General features: G+C 44.2%; 1 protein-coding gene across 4 annotated transcripts in view; it reads right to left on the bottom strand.

Annotated features, from left to right (window-relative positions):
- Nucleotides 1-16641, bottom strand: part of DCC (DCC netrin 1 receptor) — a gene marked incomplete at its 5' end in the record, with an annotated part of 959801 nt that overhangs the window by 494636 nt on the left and 448524 nt on the right. For all 4 annotated transcript variants that reach the window (XM_081212644.1, XM_081212643.1, XM_081212642.1 and 1 more), the window contains one exon: nt 5221-5505. In XM_081212644.1, the coding sequence (XP_081068770.1) occupies nt 5221-5505 (285 nt within the window). The remainder of the gene's footprint in view (nt 1-5220; nt 5506-16641) is intronic.

Here is a 16641-nt window from a genome sequence, read left to right on the forward strand (position 1 = left end):
TCTCGATGGCTTCCATGATTATTCTCTTGTGGTGATGTTCCATGTTAAAGAGCAATTTGGAATCTGCAAAATTAATTTCGTGTCCTGTTTCTTTCATGTGTTGGAAAAGAGAGGAGGTTTTTTCTTCTTTTTTGACGGCATTCTTGTGTTCTGCGATACGTGCATTTATTCGTCTGTTTGTTTGTCCAATGTACGTGGCTGGGCAGACTTTGCAGGGTATTTCATAGACCCCTTGGTTTTCCAACTGGATTTTATCTTTGGGGTTTCTGAGGATATTGGCTATTTTTTGGTTGGTGCAAAAGGCTGTTTTGATATTGTGTTTATGGAGGATTTTGCTGATTTTGTCTGTAGTGCCCTTGATATAAGGAAGGAGGGCCATGCCATTGTTTTCTTCTGTGTCTTGGTTTTTGGGGGGTGTTTCTTTTTGGATTAGCTTCGTAACCCTGTTTTGCTGGTATCCATTGGCGATTAACACATTTGAGAGATTCTGTAACTCAGTTGTCAAGTGGTCTTTGTCAGCCAGGCGTTTGGTTCTGGAGATGAGAGTCTTGGCTACGGAGTTTATTTGTGCAGGGTGGTGGTGTGATTGTGCATGTAAGTAGCGGTTGGTGTGTGTTTTTTTCTGGTAGATAGTGTGTCCTACACCAGGTAGATAGTGTGTCCTACACCGACACCAGGACCAGAGGCACACAGAACGCCATCACCTATCAACCACACCAGACCCAAACCCAGACCCTCTCCACAGATAAATTACAGACTCCATCCGGTAGCCAAACCATAGTGGCACCTCCGGATGCTGCACCCCCCTGCAATCCCTACACAGATCTGGCTGGCACAGGGCACAAAACCACAGCTCGCCCCTATACACGAAGCCAAGCCAGAGCACAACTCAGTGCAGTACAGCCATCTTCTCAGAAAAATCTCTTCACAAGCTCAAAAGGTCAAGACACGAAAGCTATAGCAACTAATCCACACTTAATGACCCACCTAAGTGGTACTCAGAATATCACTCAAGATATCACTCAAGATATCCCCCAAGTAATTAAGGAACAAAAGAAGAAAAGGCACAATAACCTGGGAACTTCTTCTCTGCACCACACCCCCTCAACAGTATTTATAGGAACTCAAACACTGAGATCCTGCTCTGTTCCAGTAACAAGAAGCCGAAAGCACCAGCCTGAAGATGACGAGTGAGACCTCGTCGAAACGTCGCCTAGACACCCCAACTCTTACACGGGAAGACACCCGAAGACACCAAAACCTACATTCCTGTACCCGTGAAAATCTACGAAAGCATATATATATATATATATATATATATATACACACACATATATATAGCCAGGCAGCGCCCGCGGGTCTCAAACCGCTGGAAGTGATTATAATAATAATAATAATTAGGGGATCTAAGCAATGCTTTGGTCGATGGAACTGCTGGGCTGAGCTGGCTCATCCAAATATTGTTTTATAAAGGGAAGTTAGTTCGGTCTAATTAAAAAGTTGCCCAAATAAGCATCTCAGTTTCATAAAATCCCATTAAAGCAATTTATTAATCAACTGAACCAATTCCATACATTTCAAGATGACTTTCAGATATAGTTTGCTATTAGAACATTCAAAATCACCTACCATGGGATTAATGCATCTATTGAGTGAATGGCAAACATATCCAGGGGTCCCGTCCCAGCCTTTGTCTTCTTTGCAATGTAAGAAGGTATGCAACCAGTTGTGATTAGGTATCAGAAGCAAAATAGGACAGACTTCGTGTCACACCAGCTGACACTGCTTGCTATTGGCTCAGTAAAGAGACTGGCAGTCTCCATGGTCTGGCTTGAAAAACATGGCAGCCAAGAAGTGCTAAAGGGCCATGGTAACTGCCTAAGAACCCCCATACAAAATACTATTAATATCAATGTTCATTGTAATGGAGATTTTCTTGATGGATTGGCTATGCTGCCCATAGAGCAGAAAGCCTAAAAATGTGCTGTTAGTAGACAGTAGAAAAATGCTTGTTGCAGTATGTGTGTTAGTGGGAGTCAAGTTCTAAGTCAATTAGTTAGTGAGGAAAGAGCTAGCTAACTCCTGAGATGTACCTGGCTCAATCTGGTGACTTCCTCATAAGTATTACTGGGCAGATTAGGTAAATATCTTTCTGTTTAAAGGGCTCAGATTACATCATGGGACAGGAGTCATTGGCCATTTTCAGGAAGAAGTGGGTCCTTGTGGAGCTGCAGAGTTATTGGAACATTTTGAGAAGAGCTCATCTGAGAAGAAGACTTGGGGAATTGTCAGACTTCAGGACTCAGAGTCGTGGCAGGACTCTCTGCAAATTGACTTAGAACTTGGATGTGGACTTTGTTCAGCAAGGACTTTGAAGTACAGAAACCTCTCTGGAACCAGACAGGAGAAAAGCCTTTGTGTACCCTGTATGTAGTGTGTAAATATAGAGTGTGTGTTTTGTGTGTGCCAAGTAAAACAACTCTGCGTTAATGCTCTGTTTTGTGTTGGTGAGCTTAACCACTTTCTTGAACCTCCCATGACACACACAAACACAGAGCAAGATTTATAGGGTGATTATAAACACACGCACCAAGAGGCCTGTGGGGTGTGTGTAATGTCTTTCTGTAAGGTATTAAAAAAATAGACTTTCGGTATGCAGGGTCGCTATAACTGAGACATGTCTCAGAGAATTTATTCAGCCTAATGATGATGCCTTTGTGCTTAAAAGCTAAAGCAGTTCTCCTGAATGGGAATGAAGTCTTCCAGTGCTGACTGGGACCCGGGGTGCTTTATGTGGTGTTTAAGGAGCTGTGAAGTTTTAATTTCTGCTCATCTAATGTAGCTGTTGCTTAACAACCATCAAGCTCTTTATATGCAAAGCCTGTTGTTGTCTTGTTCTGGTTTTATTTTGTTTTGTTGGGGGTGTTTTTTGTAGATGGAATGGCAATTTTATTTTATTGTTCTTAATGCTGCTTTGTATCCATCTCATCCCCTCTCCCTCCCCCATCCCCATTAACACCTTTATGCATAGAAGTGAATCATCTAAAAAGCCAATTGACTCCAGAATGTTAAACAAGAAATAGACTAACAAGGTTTTCTTCATTTTTGCTCCATTGATTGCCTTGGAATTGTCTCTGAATTGTAATTCTTTCCATTAGGAGTGAAGAGACAAAAGAGAAAAGACTCGAGGAAAACAAAAAGTGGAAAAGGCTCATTGTCATCTTCCGCTAATGATGATGCAATATCGTTAGTAATAAATGGGGGGAAATCGTTACACAAAAGAGCTGCACGGTCCTCAGTTATTTGTTTGCTTTCTTTAAAAAAACACCTGTATGAAAAGCTTTTAAAAATTGAGGTAATTGAAAATAATGCATCAGCGGCCGGCTGAACCTCCAGCCCATGGAGCAAATTAGGTCCTTCAAACCTTCCCATTTGGCCCACGACGCCCATCTGTGGGGACTTTAAAGGGGTTCCCTGTAACTGTCAATCAGCTGACCAGCAGTTTAGATGGAGCCTCTTTGAAGGCATCCTCCCAGCACCAATCAGTTGATTGGCAAGCTTCTTTGAATTTTGACAGGTGTCATTTTCTGGGTGTCATTATGACATCAGTGATTGACAAGAGGATAGTCACACCTATATGTCACATTTGGGTGATGGGTGAGGTTGGGATTTGGCCAGTTGGCCATATCAAGTCCCTAGGCCTCTCTTAGTTTCTGTTTTCTTCCTATGCCTGAAAATATTCCTCTAGTGCTGAAAGCATGTTGGCCCACCACTGATATTTCTCCTCAAGTCTTGGAAGTGTCAATTCAGATTGCCTGGTCCAAATGACATTTCTCAGCCCTGAAGAAGTGAGGGGCATTTCAAATGAAGTTAGCTAGTGCATTGAAAACCATTGCTCTTTGGGGAAACCCGTCAGAAAACAAAGCAGAAGTCTGAAACTGTCAAACTTTACTTCTCTCAGATAAAAGCATCCTATATTTCAGAGTTTATTTAGCAAGGACAGGGATGGATGAATCTGTCACTTTCAGTTTCTTTCAGATTCCTATTTTTCCCAGTCTTCAACTCAGTACCAAGTAGATTTGAATTCCAATTCTGTATCAACTCACGAAGTTTACTTTTCTTTTTAAAAAAGACTATTCAAAACTTTTGCATTTTGTGTACATTTCTCTGAATGTCTGCAGTTTTAGACACACCTTTGCCCAATATTAAACTTTTTGCAGGCAAATTCCCCATAATAGGATGTAGTTTTGTACATTGTCTTCACAAATGCATGCACTTTGGTGCACACATTTTGGATGGAGAACTGCACCAAAGAGCTCTGAGAAGTGTGAATTTCCAAGGGTAGCTGTGCTTCTGTTTCATTTATAGGCTCAGGAAGCACAAAACATGTACCAGTGTTGCTATGCCAGATTTGGAGAGAAGAACCCCTGCCAACTATTTCTGTGGCATATTTGCTTCACAAGGTAAGTTTGCCCCAGGCACCTCTCAAAGCTATTCTACAAGCAACCAGACCATTAATGCCCCTTTAAGCAGAAGGTACTGAAGCAAAGTGAATGGCAGTGCCAAGGTTACCCAAAATTCAGGCAGAAGTGGGGATTAAATCCAATATCATACTGCAACACTCCCTCTTTTGGACCACATTGACTCTCCCCAATAATATATCGTATACTGAGTAACAATATTTTCTTATCTGCATCAAATGGATCTGCAGTTTTTGTTTTTGATTGTTTTTACACCAGGACTTCAAAATTATATTTATTTGTAGTAGGTCAGCACAAAGCCTGCTACCCCACCTTGACCACATAGTGGTTCAGAAATGAAGACGAAAATGGAATAGTTCCAGGGTCCCATGAGAAGCTGGGAAATAGATTCAAAGGCTGCAGTTGAGAACACCATATATTGGTTGGTTGGTTCTTCTTGAAGCAAGACATTTCCCCTCCCCCCAGTGCTCTGGGAAGGTATTCATGGGATTTGCTTTTGTAAAGGTCACATTTACATGTTGCATGCTCTGCCCTTGTGAAGAGACCACAGTGGCAGAAAACAGGCACATAAGCTCGTAATACTTACAATTTAAATTGCAAAAAAGGTCAATTTTCACGGGTTCACTTCTAAAGGTATTCACATATTGGTGGGTAAATTTGCATTGCAAACCAGATATAATCAGACTTCAATGCCATAACTTTAATGAGTGATTTTACATATATTTTTAAAGCTTCTTACCTGACAAAACTCTGACTTCTGCCTCATTTCCAGTTCTTGAACTGGCAGGGTTTTTTGCAAGGCATCTATAGATCCCACCATCCCCTGCTTGAATTCTGCTAATTTGTAAAGATCCAGAAGGCAGAACTGCCACACGGGTATCACCAGGATTCAAAACCAGATCTTCTTGGTTCCTTTGCCAGTGGATGGTTGGCATCGGTTCCCCTACGACTTCGCATTTTAACAAAACAGTGTCTCCTGTAAATGCTGTGACGGAGTCTGTCTGGGATAGAAACCTCAACGGACCTGTGGAAACAGAAACAAAACACCAGTTGAAAAGAAGATCTAAAATGCAGAGGTGTCTTTCCCTCTTGTTTCCTGCTGGTTTGGTTTCACTTAATTGCTCTTCAAGTCTAAATTAGGTTAACCTATTTACTTTGTACCATATTTTTTGAATGAAACTATGGCTCAGAATTAGTTTATGAACAATATCCATCAAGATGCAAGGCAGCTGTGAAAAAGGTGAATTCCATATTAGGGATCATTTTTAAAATGCAATGAAAATAAGACTACCAAGTAATTATTGTAGAAGTGGGGTAGGAAAGCTGGGAGGAAAAAAATCAAATTTGATAACCAGTGTGCCCTTTGGTTTCAGATAGCACATGGGTAGACAAGTCTAAAAAGCCTGAGACACAAATTTTTCACAGCCCACTAGCGTCTATGGTGGCTCATTTACCCAAAGTAATGCATTTAGTGTTAGCTCTGGAAGTATATACTTTGATTCTGACCAAACCAAGCTTCCTAGAGTACAATATACACCAGGAAGCTAACTTTGGTCAGTATAGACTCAAGCACGCCCAACTCTATAGAGACTGTGATCTACTCCCAGTATAATAAAACTGGCAATGATCTACCCAATGTCATTGCCCATAGTTGTTGAGCTTTTTTCAGGAGGATTGCAGAAAATCAATCTCCCGACACTCCAATGCCCTCCATCCTTCCTCCACTCTGAAGCAGGCTCAGTGATTACAAACTTTCACAATGCATAGCACAGGGTGCGGGGAACATCACGATCGCTCAGTGTGGTGTAGTGGTTAAGAGCGGTAGTCTCGTAATCTGGGGAACCGGGTTCGCGTCTCCACTCCTCCACATGCAGCTGCTGGGTGACCTTGGGCCAGTCACACTTCTTTGAAATCTCTCAGCCTCACTCACCTCACAGAGTGTTTGTTGTGGGGGAAGAAGAAGGGAAAGGAGAATGTTAGCCGCTTTGAGACTCCTTAAAAAGGAGTGAAAGGCGGGATATCAAATCCAAACTCTTCTTCTTCTTATTATTATTCATGAGAAAGCAGGCAATCCCTTTTTTTACTCACACGATCAACCTGGAGCACCCCAACGGTCGACCTGTCGATTGCAGTCAACCGGTTGGACATTGCTGGTATAGAGTATACACTTCCAGAGTTACCATCTTGGCTAAATTGCATGAAGTCTCTTTAATGGTCATTATAAAATGGCACTGGACACCCCTGTACCTTTCAAGAGTTAATTGCACTTTCTCGTCTTCATGCTGGAGAGGACATAAGCTTAATGGAATGCTTCTCCACATGTGGTGGGAGTGTACATTGCTTAAAGATTTCTAGACCCATTTCCCCCTGCTACCATTCACCATTACAAGGCAACATCTTGTACCCGAACCCATGATAGCCTTGATGTTGATGAAAGATATCTATCAATCCAATGGTCAAGCATAAAGAGTTGAACTTCTTTCTAATGACAGCAATGAGGCAAACCATTGTTTCCAACTAGAAAAAGTACCACAGAAACCTGGATCCAATATGTGTGGAAGGTAGCATTTAAGGAGCGCTTAATTCATAATAATAGGGTGACAAGAGGGGTAACAAAGAAAGATGGGTTTGACTCTGTAGGGTCTCAATTTATATCATTTATTAAAAACAGTACAGTAATCTCCCTTCTGTCACATCAGCCACTATGGAGAATTGTCTTAATGCTTAAGATTGAAGTATACGCTGTGGATGTGAGCTGAATTTGTAATGTAAGATTTTCCATGTTTGTTTTGATGCCATACAAGACTTGATATCGGCACATGTATTATTTGTCTTGGAAAACAACGCTTTGTCAATCAAAAGTGTGTTTTTGAAACCATAGGATATATAATAAAACAAACACAAAAGCTATTTCACCAAGAGGTCCTTTATATTGAAGATTGGAGTGGAGGGCCAATGTGGTGTAAAGTGTTGGGAAAGGACCCAGGAGAAAAGGATTCCAATCTCCACTCAGTCATGGAGCTCACTGGGTGACCTCGGGCCAGTCACAATCCCTCAGCATAACGTAGCTCAAAAGGGATAATTATGTATGCCACCTTGCCTCTTGGAGGAATGCAATACTTAAATAAATATAAGTCAGGAAATGGGGCATTCTGGCAAACCTTAACACAAGTGTCTTTTTTATTTTACTGAACTACAATATTTGAATACAGGTATATGGATAGCAATCAGCTTCCATATTCAGAGCCTGCATACCTCTGTGTAATGAGGCAAGGAACAGGAGACGGCTGTTGCCCTTCTACCCTGCTTATGGTCTTCTCAAAAGCATCTGATAAGCTATTATTGGAAAACAGGGTGCTATAAAACTAGATGGGCCTGTGCTCCATTGTAGGTGGCCACTTCTCGTGTGTGCTCTTTGTGTCCTTCTGGAGCGATCTGCAGAAGAGGAAGCTCATACAACCCTCCACACGGTCCTCACATCTGAAGCTTGTGCCAATCCCTGTAGAAGAAACATGTATAGTGGTACCTCGGGTTAAGAACTTAATTCGTTCTGGAGGTCCATTCTTAACCTGAAACTGTACTTAACCTGAAGCACCACTTTAGCTAATGGGGCCTCCTGCTTCCGTCGTGCAATTTCTGTTCTCATCCTGAAGCCAAGTTCTTACCCCGAGGTATTATTTCTGGGTTAGCAGAGTCTGTAACCTGAAGCGTCTGTAACCTGAAGCGTCTGTAACTCGAGGTACCACTGTACGTCTCCCTTCAGGTGCTACTGGAGGAGGCCTCAATCTTAGGAAAAGAACACATGCTTTGCATGCAGAAAGTTCAATTCCTGACATCTTCAGGAAAGACTAGGAATATGCCCCACCAAAAACCCTGCAGAGCCACTGCCAGGGACTGAGAACCTTTGGCCGCCAGACGTTGTTAGATTACAACTCTGCTCTAGAAAGCATGTTTAATGGTCAGGGATGATGGGAACTGTAGTCCAGCAACATCTGGAGTGCAACACATTCCCTGGTGTAGACAGTACTGAATTAAACTGACCAATTCTCTGACTTGGCTAAAGGCAGCTTCCTATGTACCGCCGTGCTCTGGAATTGCAAAATCCAGAAATTTGACTTGCTCATGCTTCATCGGAGCCTCATCCTCCAACTCCTCCCCCCCCCCCTTTTTGACTTTTTTTTCTGCAGCATTTGCTCTGTTAATTGATGCAACTGTCAAGACAAAGTCTTCCACAACTCAACTTCACATTGTGTCTTTGTCCCTTCAGGGAAGATTGTCTGCTAACCAGGGTCTCGGAGAATAGTACACCTGCTTTTAAATTCTAATCGGAAAATGGCACGCAAGCCTGATTTGCCCTACGGCCTGGTTGGCAGCCTATCAAGATCCCCATCTTCCCCCTACAGAAGGCCTAATTATTAAGTAATTAAAGTTCATTTAATAAAAAAGGGCTTATCATTTGGGGGACAGACCTTGGGGTCTGGAGCATGTGTGTGACTGTTAAATATTCAGCAATTTAGTAACAGTCAGTGCAATCCCCCAAGGAGCAGTGCTTTAAAATGCTTTGTTTGTTTCAAATTAAAGTCTGCAAGGTTATTTAACAGAAAGGAAGGACCTGTTTCCCCGCCCATTGCCTCCCTCCTTCCATTTTCAATTTGTACTACAGCTGAAGGGCAGAGGACCAAAGTAATGGAAAGGAGCCATTTGCTTCAGTTTGGTTTAGATAATACCAAAGGGAACGAACAACAACAAAGTTGCAAAGTCAAATCTTCCACAAGTCCTTCTTGAGCTTTGCCTGAGTTTTCTTTCTTTCTTACTTACTTTCTCTCTCTCCCATATTAGGCTGGAACTACTGCCAACCTAGCAGTTCGAAAGCATGTCAAAGTGCAAGTAGATAAATAGGTACCACTCTGACGGGAAGGTAAACGGCGTTTCCGTGTGCTGCCCTGGTTCTAAGCTGCCAGAATGCTGGCCACATGACCCGGAAGCTGTACGCCGGCTCCCTCGGCCAATAAAGTGAGATGAGCGCCGCAACTCCAGAGTCGGCCACAACTGGACCTAATGGTCAGGGGTCCCTTTACCTTTACATGTGGGGGTTAGGGGTACTGCACTGAGGACATGGGGCACAGGGACAAAGCTCAAACTTTGGGAAGAGGACTCAGGGGAGGGGGAACGCAATGGGGATTCAAGAAGGCAGCAATTTTCATTCTGGCCTGTATTCATCAGAATCAGCACCATTTCCATTCTGCTGCACTTCAGTTTTCACCAAACACCATGTTATTCATCTCACTGTCCAATACTTAACCATAACTTATGTAACTGATCTTCTTGGCGATCACTCGTAGCCGAGTAAGATTGTCTTCCATAAACACGGTTTTAACAATGAGTCCATAAGTGACTGCGGAGGCCAATTCTGGATCCACACATCCTTCCACAGTAGGAACATTGGTTTCTTGATGGGAGTTGAACACGGTGTGAATTTGCCAAGCGTGCCTTTCTCTTAGCACGTTTCTCCCTTGCGTCCTGAGTTCTAGGGTTTTCAAAGCCCATGACACCTTTGGTAAAGGCTGTTCTTCAATTTGAGTGCTCGCAGGCCGGTGTTTCCCAATTGCTGGTGTTTAAATTACATTTTTAAAGATTTGCCTTGAGACAGACTTTAAACCTCTTTTGTTGACCACCAGCATTACCCTTTCCATTTTTAAGTTTGGAATAGAGTAGTTGCTTTGGAAGACGATAATCAGGCATTCACACAACATGACCAGTCCAACGAAGTTGATGTTGAAGAATCATTGCTTCAACACTGGTAATCTTTGCTTTTTCCAGTACACTGGTATTAGTTCGCCTGTCTTCCCAAGTGATGTGTAAAAAAATTTGGAGTCACCGTTAATGAAATCTTTCGAGGAGGTGGAGATGGCATTTATAAGTGATCCATGTTTCACAAGCATACAGCAAGGTTGGTAGTACAATAACGTACCCAACTGTATAAGCAACTTCCCTTCATTTTCACATAAAGGAAATGTCAAAACAATGTAAAAAGAAAGTAATTAATTCCTTATCATTTGTGGACTTTAAAACAATGACCTGAACAAAAACCGATCACATTCACACGACTGATTTTTATTCTGGACCACAAACACTGCAGTAATTTCCATTTCACTAGCCAGGACAGTGCAGGCAATGAGACCTGAAGCACACCCCTGGCCAGAAGCTGTGACTAGTCCAAGATTCCAACTCCTTACCAGACGAGGACACTGCAGACCCAAGAGAACTGGCTTCCAAATATCAAATGAAGCAGTCACTGAGCTGGCTATATTGCTAGAGAATTGTATCTAACTCAGTCAGAAATGGGGATGGGGGTGGGCTGGATCTAGCTGGTGGGCCAGATCCTTACTTTCCCCACCCACCCCCACAAACAGTCAATGATCCCACTAACAATCAATGAGTCACACTATGGGAAGCTGCCTTATAATCTGACAAACTAATGATCCGCCTAGCTCAGGATACCTTACTGACAGCAGCTCTCCAAGATTTCAGACATGAGTCTCTTTCAGCTATCTGGATATTAAACCTGGAACCTTTTGCAAAGCTGGTGTTCTACAGCAGAGCTACAGGCATTCCCCTAAGCACTCTGCAGCTTCCAATGCACTTGCAAATTTATTTAGTTGGTGCAGGGTGTTGTTGCTGTTGCTGTTGTTATTTTAGGAGCAGGGTTTTTACCTGGGGGCAAAATTTGAGTTTACAAAGTGGCAAAGAATGGTACACGTAATTTTCTTTACAGTAAACCTTTATCCAGTACTCTGCAGTCTCCCTGGCTGCCAGAACTCCTGATATGAAAAAGCTCCACGGAAAGGATTTATCCAATGGATAAATCCACAGGTTTTCCCTGTGCTTTGACCAAAGTGCGGGCACTTTGGAAGGCTGTGGAGTGCAGACCCCTGGACAGCTGGTTTACAGAATGAAAGAAAGGACACTCCCAACATTCCAGGTCACCTCAAGAGTAAAGTAAGCAAAACAAAGGACCAGCACCATTCGCATGAGAATTTCACTGAAATTCCCTCTTCGCTTTGAGAATTTTCAAATGCAATTGCTTTTCACATTAAGTGATGGACAAAGGTTGGGGTGGAAACAAGGTATTTTTTTCAGCATAGGTCTAGTTCTCAAGTTCTTATTGTGTAGAGCAGATATTAGATGTCCCTTTTCTAAGTTTAATAATATGAATGAAGGGTGTTTCTGCTCCTATTCATTTTCAGACCTGACATTCTTTTTTCATCATCCACCAGGTTTTTTTTTACCCAAACCTGGTGTATTCTTACCAAGATTATACATGGTGTTTTCTTACCGATGTTATACAGTGGTGCCTCGCAAGACGAAATTAATTCGTTCCGCAATTCTCTTCGTCTTGCGGTTTTTTTGTCTTGCGATGCACGGTTTCCCATAGGAATGCATTGAAAATCAATTAATGCGTTCCTAGGGAAACCACCTTGAGGCCAGGTCCGGGGACAGTCTGTCCCCGGACCTCTTCTGAAGGCTGGGGGGGGACAAGGGCTTTTCTTCCCACCCCCAGCATTTTAAAAAACCCTGGGACAGCGGAGGACTTCTCCGCTGTGCGGGGCTATCTTAAAATGCTGGCGGGCGGCATTTTAAAATCGCTCCGGACAGCGGGGGACTTCTCCGCTGTCGGGGCGATTTAAAAGCCCCTGGGAAGGCAGGCAGGGGGGAGCAAAGACTTTCGCCCCCTGCCCGCCTTCAGAAGGTGTTCCCGCCCCACGCCCCACTTCGGAACAGCTTTCCGAAGTGGGGCAGATGGGGCAGGTGTCCCCGCCCCCCCGCCCCACTTCGGAAGAGCTTTCCGAAGTGGGGCAGCGGGGCCAGGTGTCCCCGCCCCCCCGCCCCACTTCGGAAGAGCTTTCCGAAGTGGGGCGGCGGGGCCAGGTGTCCCCGCCCCCCCGCCCCACTTCGGAAGAGCTTTCCGAAGTGGGGCGGCGGGGCCAGGTGTTCCCGCCCCCCCTCCCCACTTCGGAAGAGCTTTCCGAAGTGGGGCGGCGGGGCCAGGTGTTCCCGCCCCCCCTCCCCACTTCGGAAGAGCTTTCCGAAGTGGGGCGGCGGGGCCAGGTGTTCCCGCCCCCCCTCCCCACTTCGGAAGAGCTTTCCGAAGTGGGGCGGCGGGGCCAGGTGTCCCCGCCCCCCGCCCCACTTCGGAAGAGCTTTCCGAAGTGGGGCGGCGCGGGCAGGTGTCCCCGCCCCCACTCCCCACTTCGGAACAGCGTTTTAAAATGCTGGGGGTCGGGAGCGAAGCGCTGCCGACCCCCAGCATTTTAAAATCTCCCCGTGTCCCGGGGAGGTTTTAAAATGCTGGGGGTCGGCAGCGCTTCGCTCCCGACCCCCAGCATTTTAAAATCTTCCCAGGACACGGGGAGATTTTAAAATGCTGGGGGTCGGCAGCGAACGCTTCGCTCCCGCCCGCCAGCATTTTAAGATCGCCCGGGGCAGGCGGGGGGGAGGCAGGCGGGGGGGAGCAAAGACTTTTGCCCCCCGCCGGCCTTCAGAAGAGGTCCTCTTCTGAAGGCCGGCTGTGGGCGAAAGTCTTTGCTCCTGACCGCCAGCATTTCCCTATGGGCTTTCGTCTTGCGATGCAAGCCCATAGGGAAATTCGTCTTGCGAAGCGCCTCCAAAACAGAAAACCCTTTCGTCTTGCGGGTTTTCCGTCTTGCGAGGCATTCGTCTTGCGGGGTACCACTGTACATGGTTTGTCTCACAACTGAGTCTAATTCTTAGTTAAATAGCTTACTTTTTGCTGCTTCCAGTCTTGAAATTTCAAAGAATTATTTCTCATTGTATCTAGTCTAAAGCCTATCATTCTTGTGCACCATTAAACAAATTGATGCGTCCCATTGAGATTGGTGCAGAAGATTAGTCGTTCTGCTGCAGGGAAAGTACCTTACACTTGGTGTTGTATCCTGTTCAGTGTTGCTAATAAATGCGAACATTGTGTGAATTGGCACTTCTGATTCCTGGTGGGATACAATACAGAAGCAACAGAAAAAGAACCTGAGAAAAAGAAACCCAAGAATAATGGGGGGGGATTGAGTAGTTAAATAAATATAATGCGCAGACAGGCTAAATTTTTAAGAACAATGGTCTAAATGGCTCTGTTCCTGTGTCTGCAAATCCCATCTTTTGAAAAACTATAAGCGAAAAATCTCAGTGGAAGTAATAATATTGATGCAGAGTTTCCAGTAAATCTGTGCAATTCAGATTTCTGATTTAGAAGAACCTACTGGGAGAAAATTGGTGTTAATCATATGCATCTAAGAAATGCTTTTATAATGGAAAGCTAAGGAAGCTACTTCACATCGGGGGGGGGGGGGGAGAGAGTGATAACCAGAGTCTTATTTTTATCAGGTTTGTTAGTTTGAGTTGTTCAACAAAAGGCAATGAAATATACTTTAGTCACATGCCATTTACAACACTGGGAAAATTACTGTCATTTCAAGAGAAGTAAAAAAGGTGACACCAGAAAGCATAGAGGATGAGAATCTCAAAACAAATCTCCCTAAAAAGCAACTCATTTGTATAGTTTGATAGTGCAACAAAAAGCCACCAAGCGTATTTTGCCTGAAGCAAGCTGATTATGGCGATCCCTGTTCAGCTCACATATCTGCAGAAATGTTAAGATGAAGACCACAGAATTTTAATCAGATTTGCAACATTTCTTGGCAGGAAGGTTTATGAAATACCTTTCTGAATGTATAACAGTGCCCCCAGCTCCCAACTCCTTTAGACGGTCCAGAAGGATGTCATGATCAATGGTGTCAAAGGCCGCTGAGAGATCCAGCAGGACCAGGAAACAGCTTTCACCTTGGTTCTTGGCCTGCTGGAGATCTTCAACTAGCATGTTTCGACTCAAGGCAGTTCAGTCCCTTGATGAAGCCTGAATCCCGACTGGAAAGGATCCAAGTGGCCAGCATCATCCAGGCATGCCTGGAGTTGTTCAGCAACCACCCGCTCAATCACCTTGCCCAAGAATGGAAGATTTGAGACTGGTCAATAGTTGGCCATATTGGAAGGGTCCAGAGATGCTTGTTTTTTAAGAAGTGGTGGGTGGGGAAGATGGCAATCCCCGCCAACAGCCACAACAGCAGCAAGAGGAGGAATCTCAGGGTGGGGAAGATGGCAGTCCCCAACAACAGCCACAGCAGTAGCAGTCGCCTCTGGTTGGGGAAGATGGCAATTCCCATTGAGAGGCTGTAGGTTTAGCTTCAGCAAGTTGGTGGTCTCATGAGCCTTCAGGCCATGCCCTGGGGCATTTGATGGCAGCTGGGAAACTTCATAAAGAGGAAGGGAGTCGGGGAGGTTGCTCATCTGGAGGATCATTGCTGTTAGCTGCTGGGCTGAAGCAATGGCCCAAAGGATTGGGTGTGGGGACCTCAGAGCCAGTGAGAGACAAGAATGGTTCCTATGGTGACATAGAGAGGATGCCCCAGCTTAAGTACAGGAGCAGGAAGCTGTTTTGTGGAGCTATCACAGTGGCAGAGACAAACTGTCAATAGAGTTTTGAAAGACATCATTGGGGATGTTAATTATCTCTGGAGCTGGCAGGACCAGCAGAACCGAGTGCCAATATTCCCTGTTAATAAGAGTCCTGGGAGGTATAAGAGGCAGCCCACAATGCCTCTTTCCAAGGGCGTGATTGGAACTTGTCAAGGGGATGACTTTTACTCAACAATCGGGGAGTCCTCATGAAAATTCGACAGCATTTTAGTGAAACTATCTTATAACAAACACATTTTTTCTATGTATTTTTGTCGTATATGCACATTTTTGGAAACCATCTTTCCCTAATAGAAAGCACTTTTGGGTGTTATTTTCACAAGCATCAAGCATTTTTATGCACATTTTAGTATATGGATTTTTGTGCATGTTCCTTGGCTGGATAACTACATTTAAAAAAATCAGAGAAGTGTGCATTTTGAAGGATGACTGTGTTTCGATCTGCATATTATTTTGGAAAGAGTGAATCAGGTTGGTTCACCTTTAAATGGAAGGTGAATTTAATTTCTCTCTAGCTCTCTCAGATTTCTGTGGAGGCCCTTAACCCTAATAAACACACTTGGTGAACAAATGGTACGTGAAAACAAAATAAGGCATCAAGGAGCAAGAGTGAGATGTAATTTGAATGCATTTCTTTAACAAATGCTTTTCCAGCTATTTCTGTGATGTACACTAATTACTGAAGAAAGTCTCACTTTCATGCAATGTCACTGTCAATGCTGTGCATATGACAAAATCTATATCGGTTCACAAAATTTGCAGATGTCAGATGAGAGTGTGTGTCACAATTTGATCCAATTCACACACACACACACACACACACACACACACACATATTTGTGAAACTTATCAACTGCCAAAAAATTAATAAGTGTCTAACTGTACTAGGGTTGCCATATTTTGAAGAGCAAAAAAGAGGACACTATAACGGCATTCAAAGCAAATACAGTACATGCAATTTGTCTCAAATTTTAGCCTGGAAAGAGAATGTGCCCTGGAAAAAGAGGACACATGGCAACCCTTAGTAAGCTCCACTTTCTGTTTGAGGTCGTGTGCCAAATGCCCTCCTGCCCTTCCTGCTTCTGATTGGCCTTTTCCCCTCCCCTATCCCTAGTTGCAGCAATTTAGCAACAGAGAAACTACCTTATACTGAGTGAGAACATTATGCTGTCTGGCAGAGGCTCTGCAGGATTTTGCACAGGGACCTTTCCCAGCCCTAGCTGAAGATGCCAAGGATTGAATATGGGACCTTCTGTCAGTGGAGAACTTTGGGCTCTCAGATCTTAGCGGTGACCTGTGTGATGCTAAAGCTCAGTGTGCACCCCTCCCCTGCCTCTCTTCTTCCATTCCACAGCATTTTTTGGGGGGCCCATGTAGGGCAGTGACCACACCGGCTGCGGCACCCTAAATCCACCTTTCGCCTCTGTCTACAATGCACAACTAGAGATACAGCCCTTGACTGGCTTGTCACAGCTGAGTTGTGTGCAAAAACACATGACTTGGTACCTTGCCAAGAGTCCATCACACCTCTCTATGTAGTCCCTCAGAGTTCCATGATACCCTGTAATGAAACCCTGTAATGAAACTCAAGAACTGCAACCAAACATTTTGG

The sequence above is a fragment of the Podarcis bocagei genome (genome assembly GCF_964188305.1).
Source record: "Podarcis bocagei genome assembly, chromosome: 11".
NCBI lineage: Eukaryota > Metazoa > Chordata > Lepidosauria > Squamata > Lacertidae > Podarcis > Podarcis bocagei.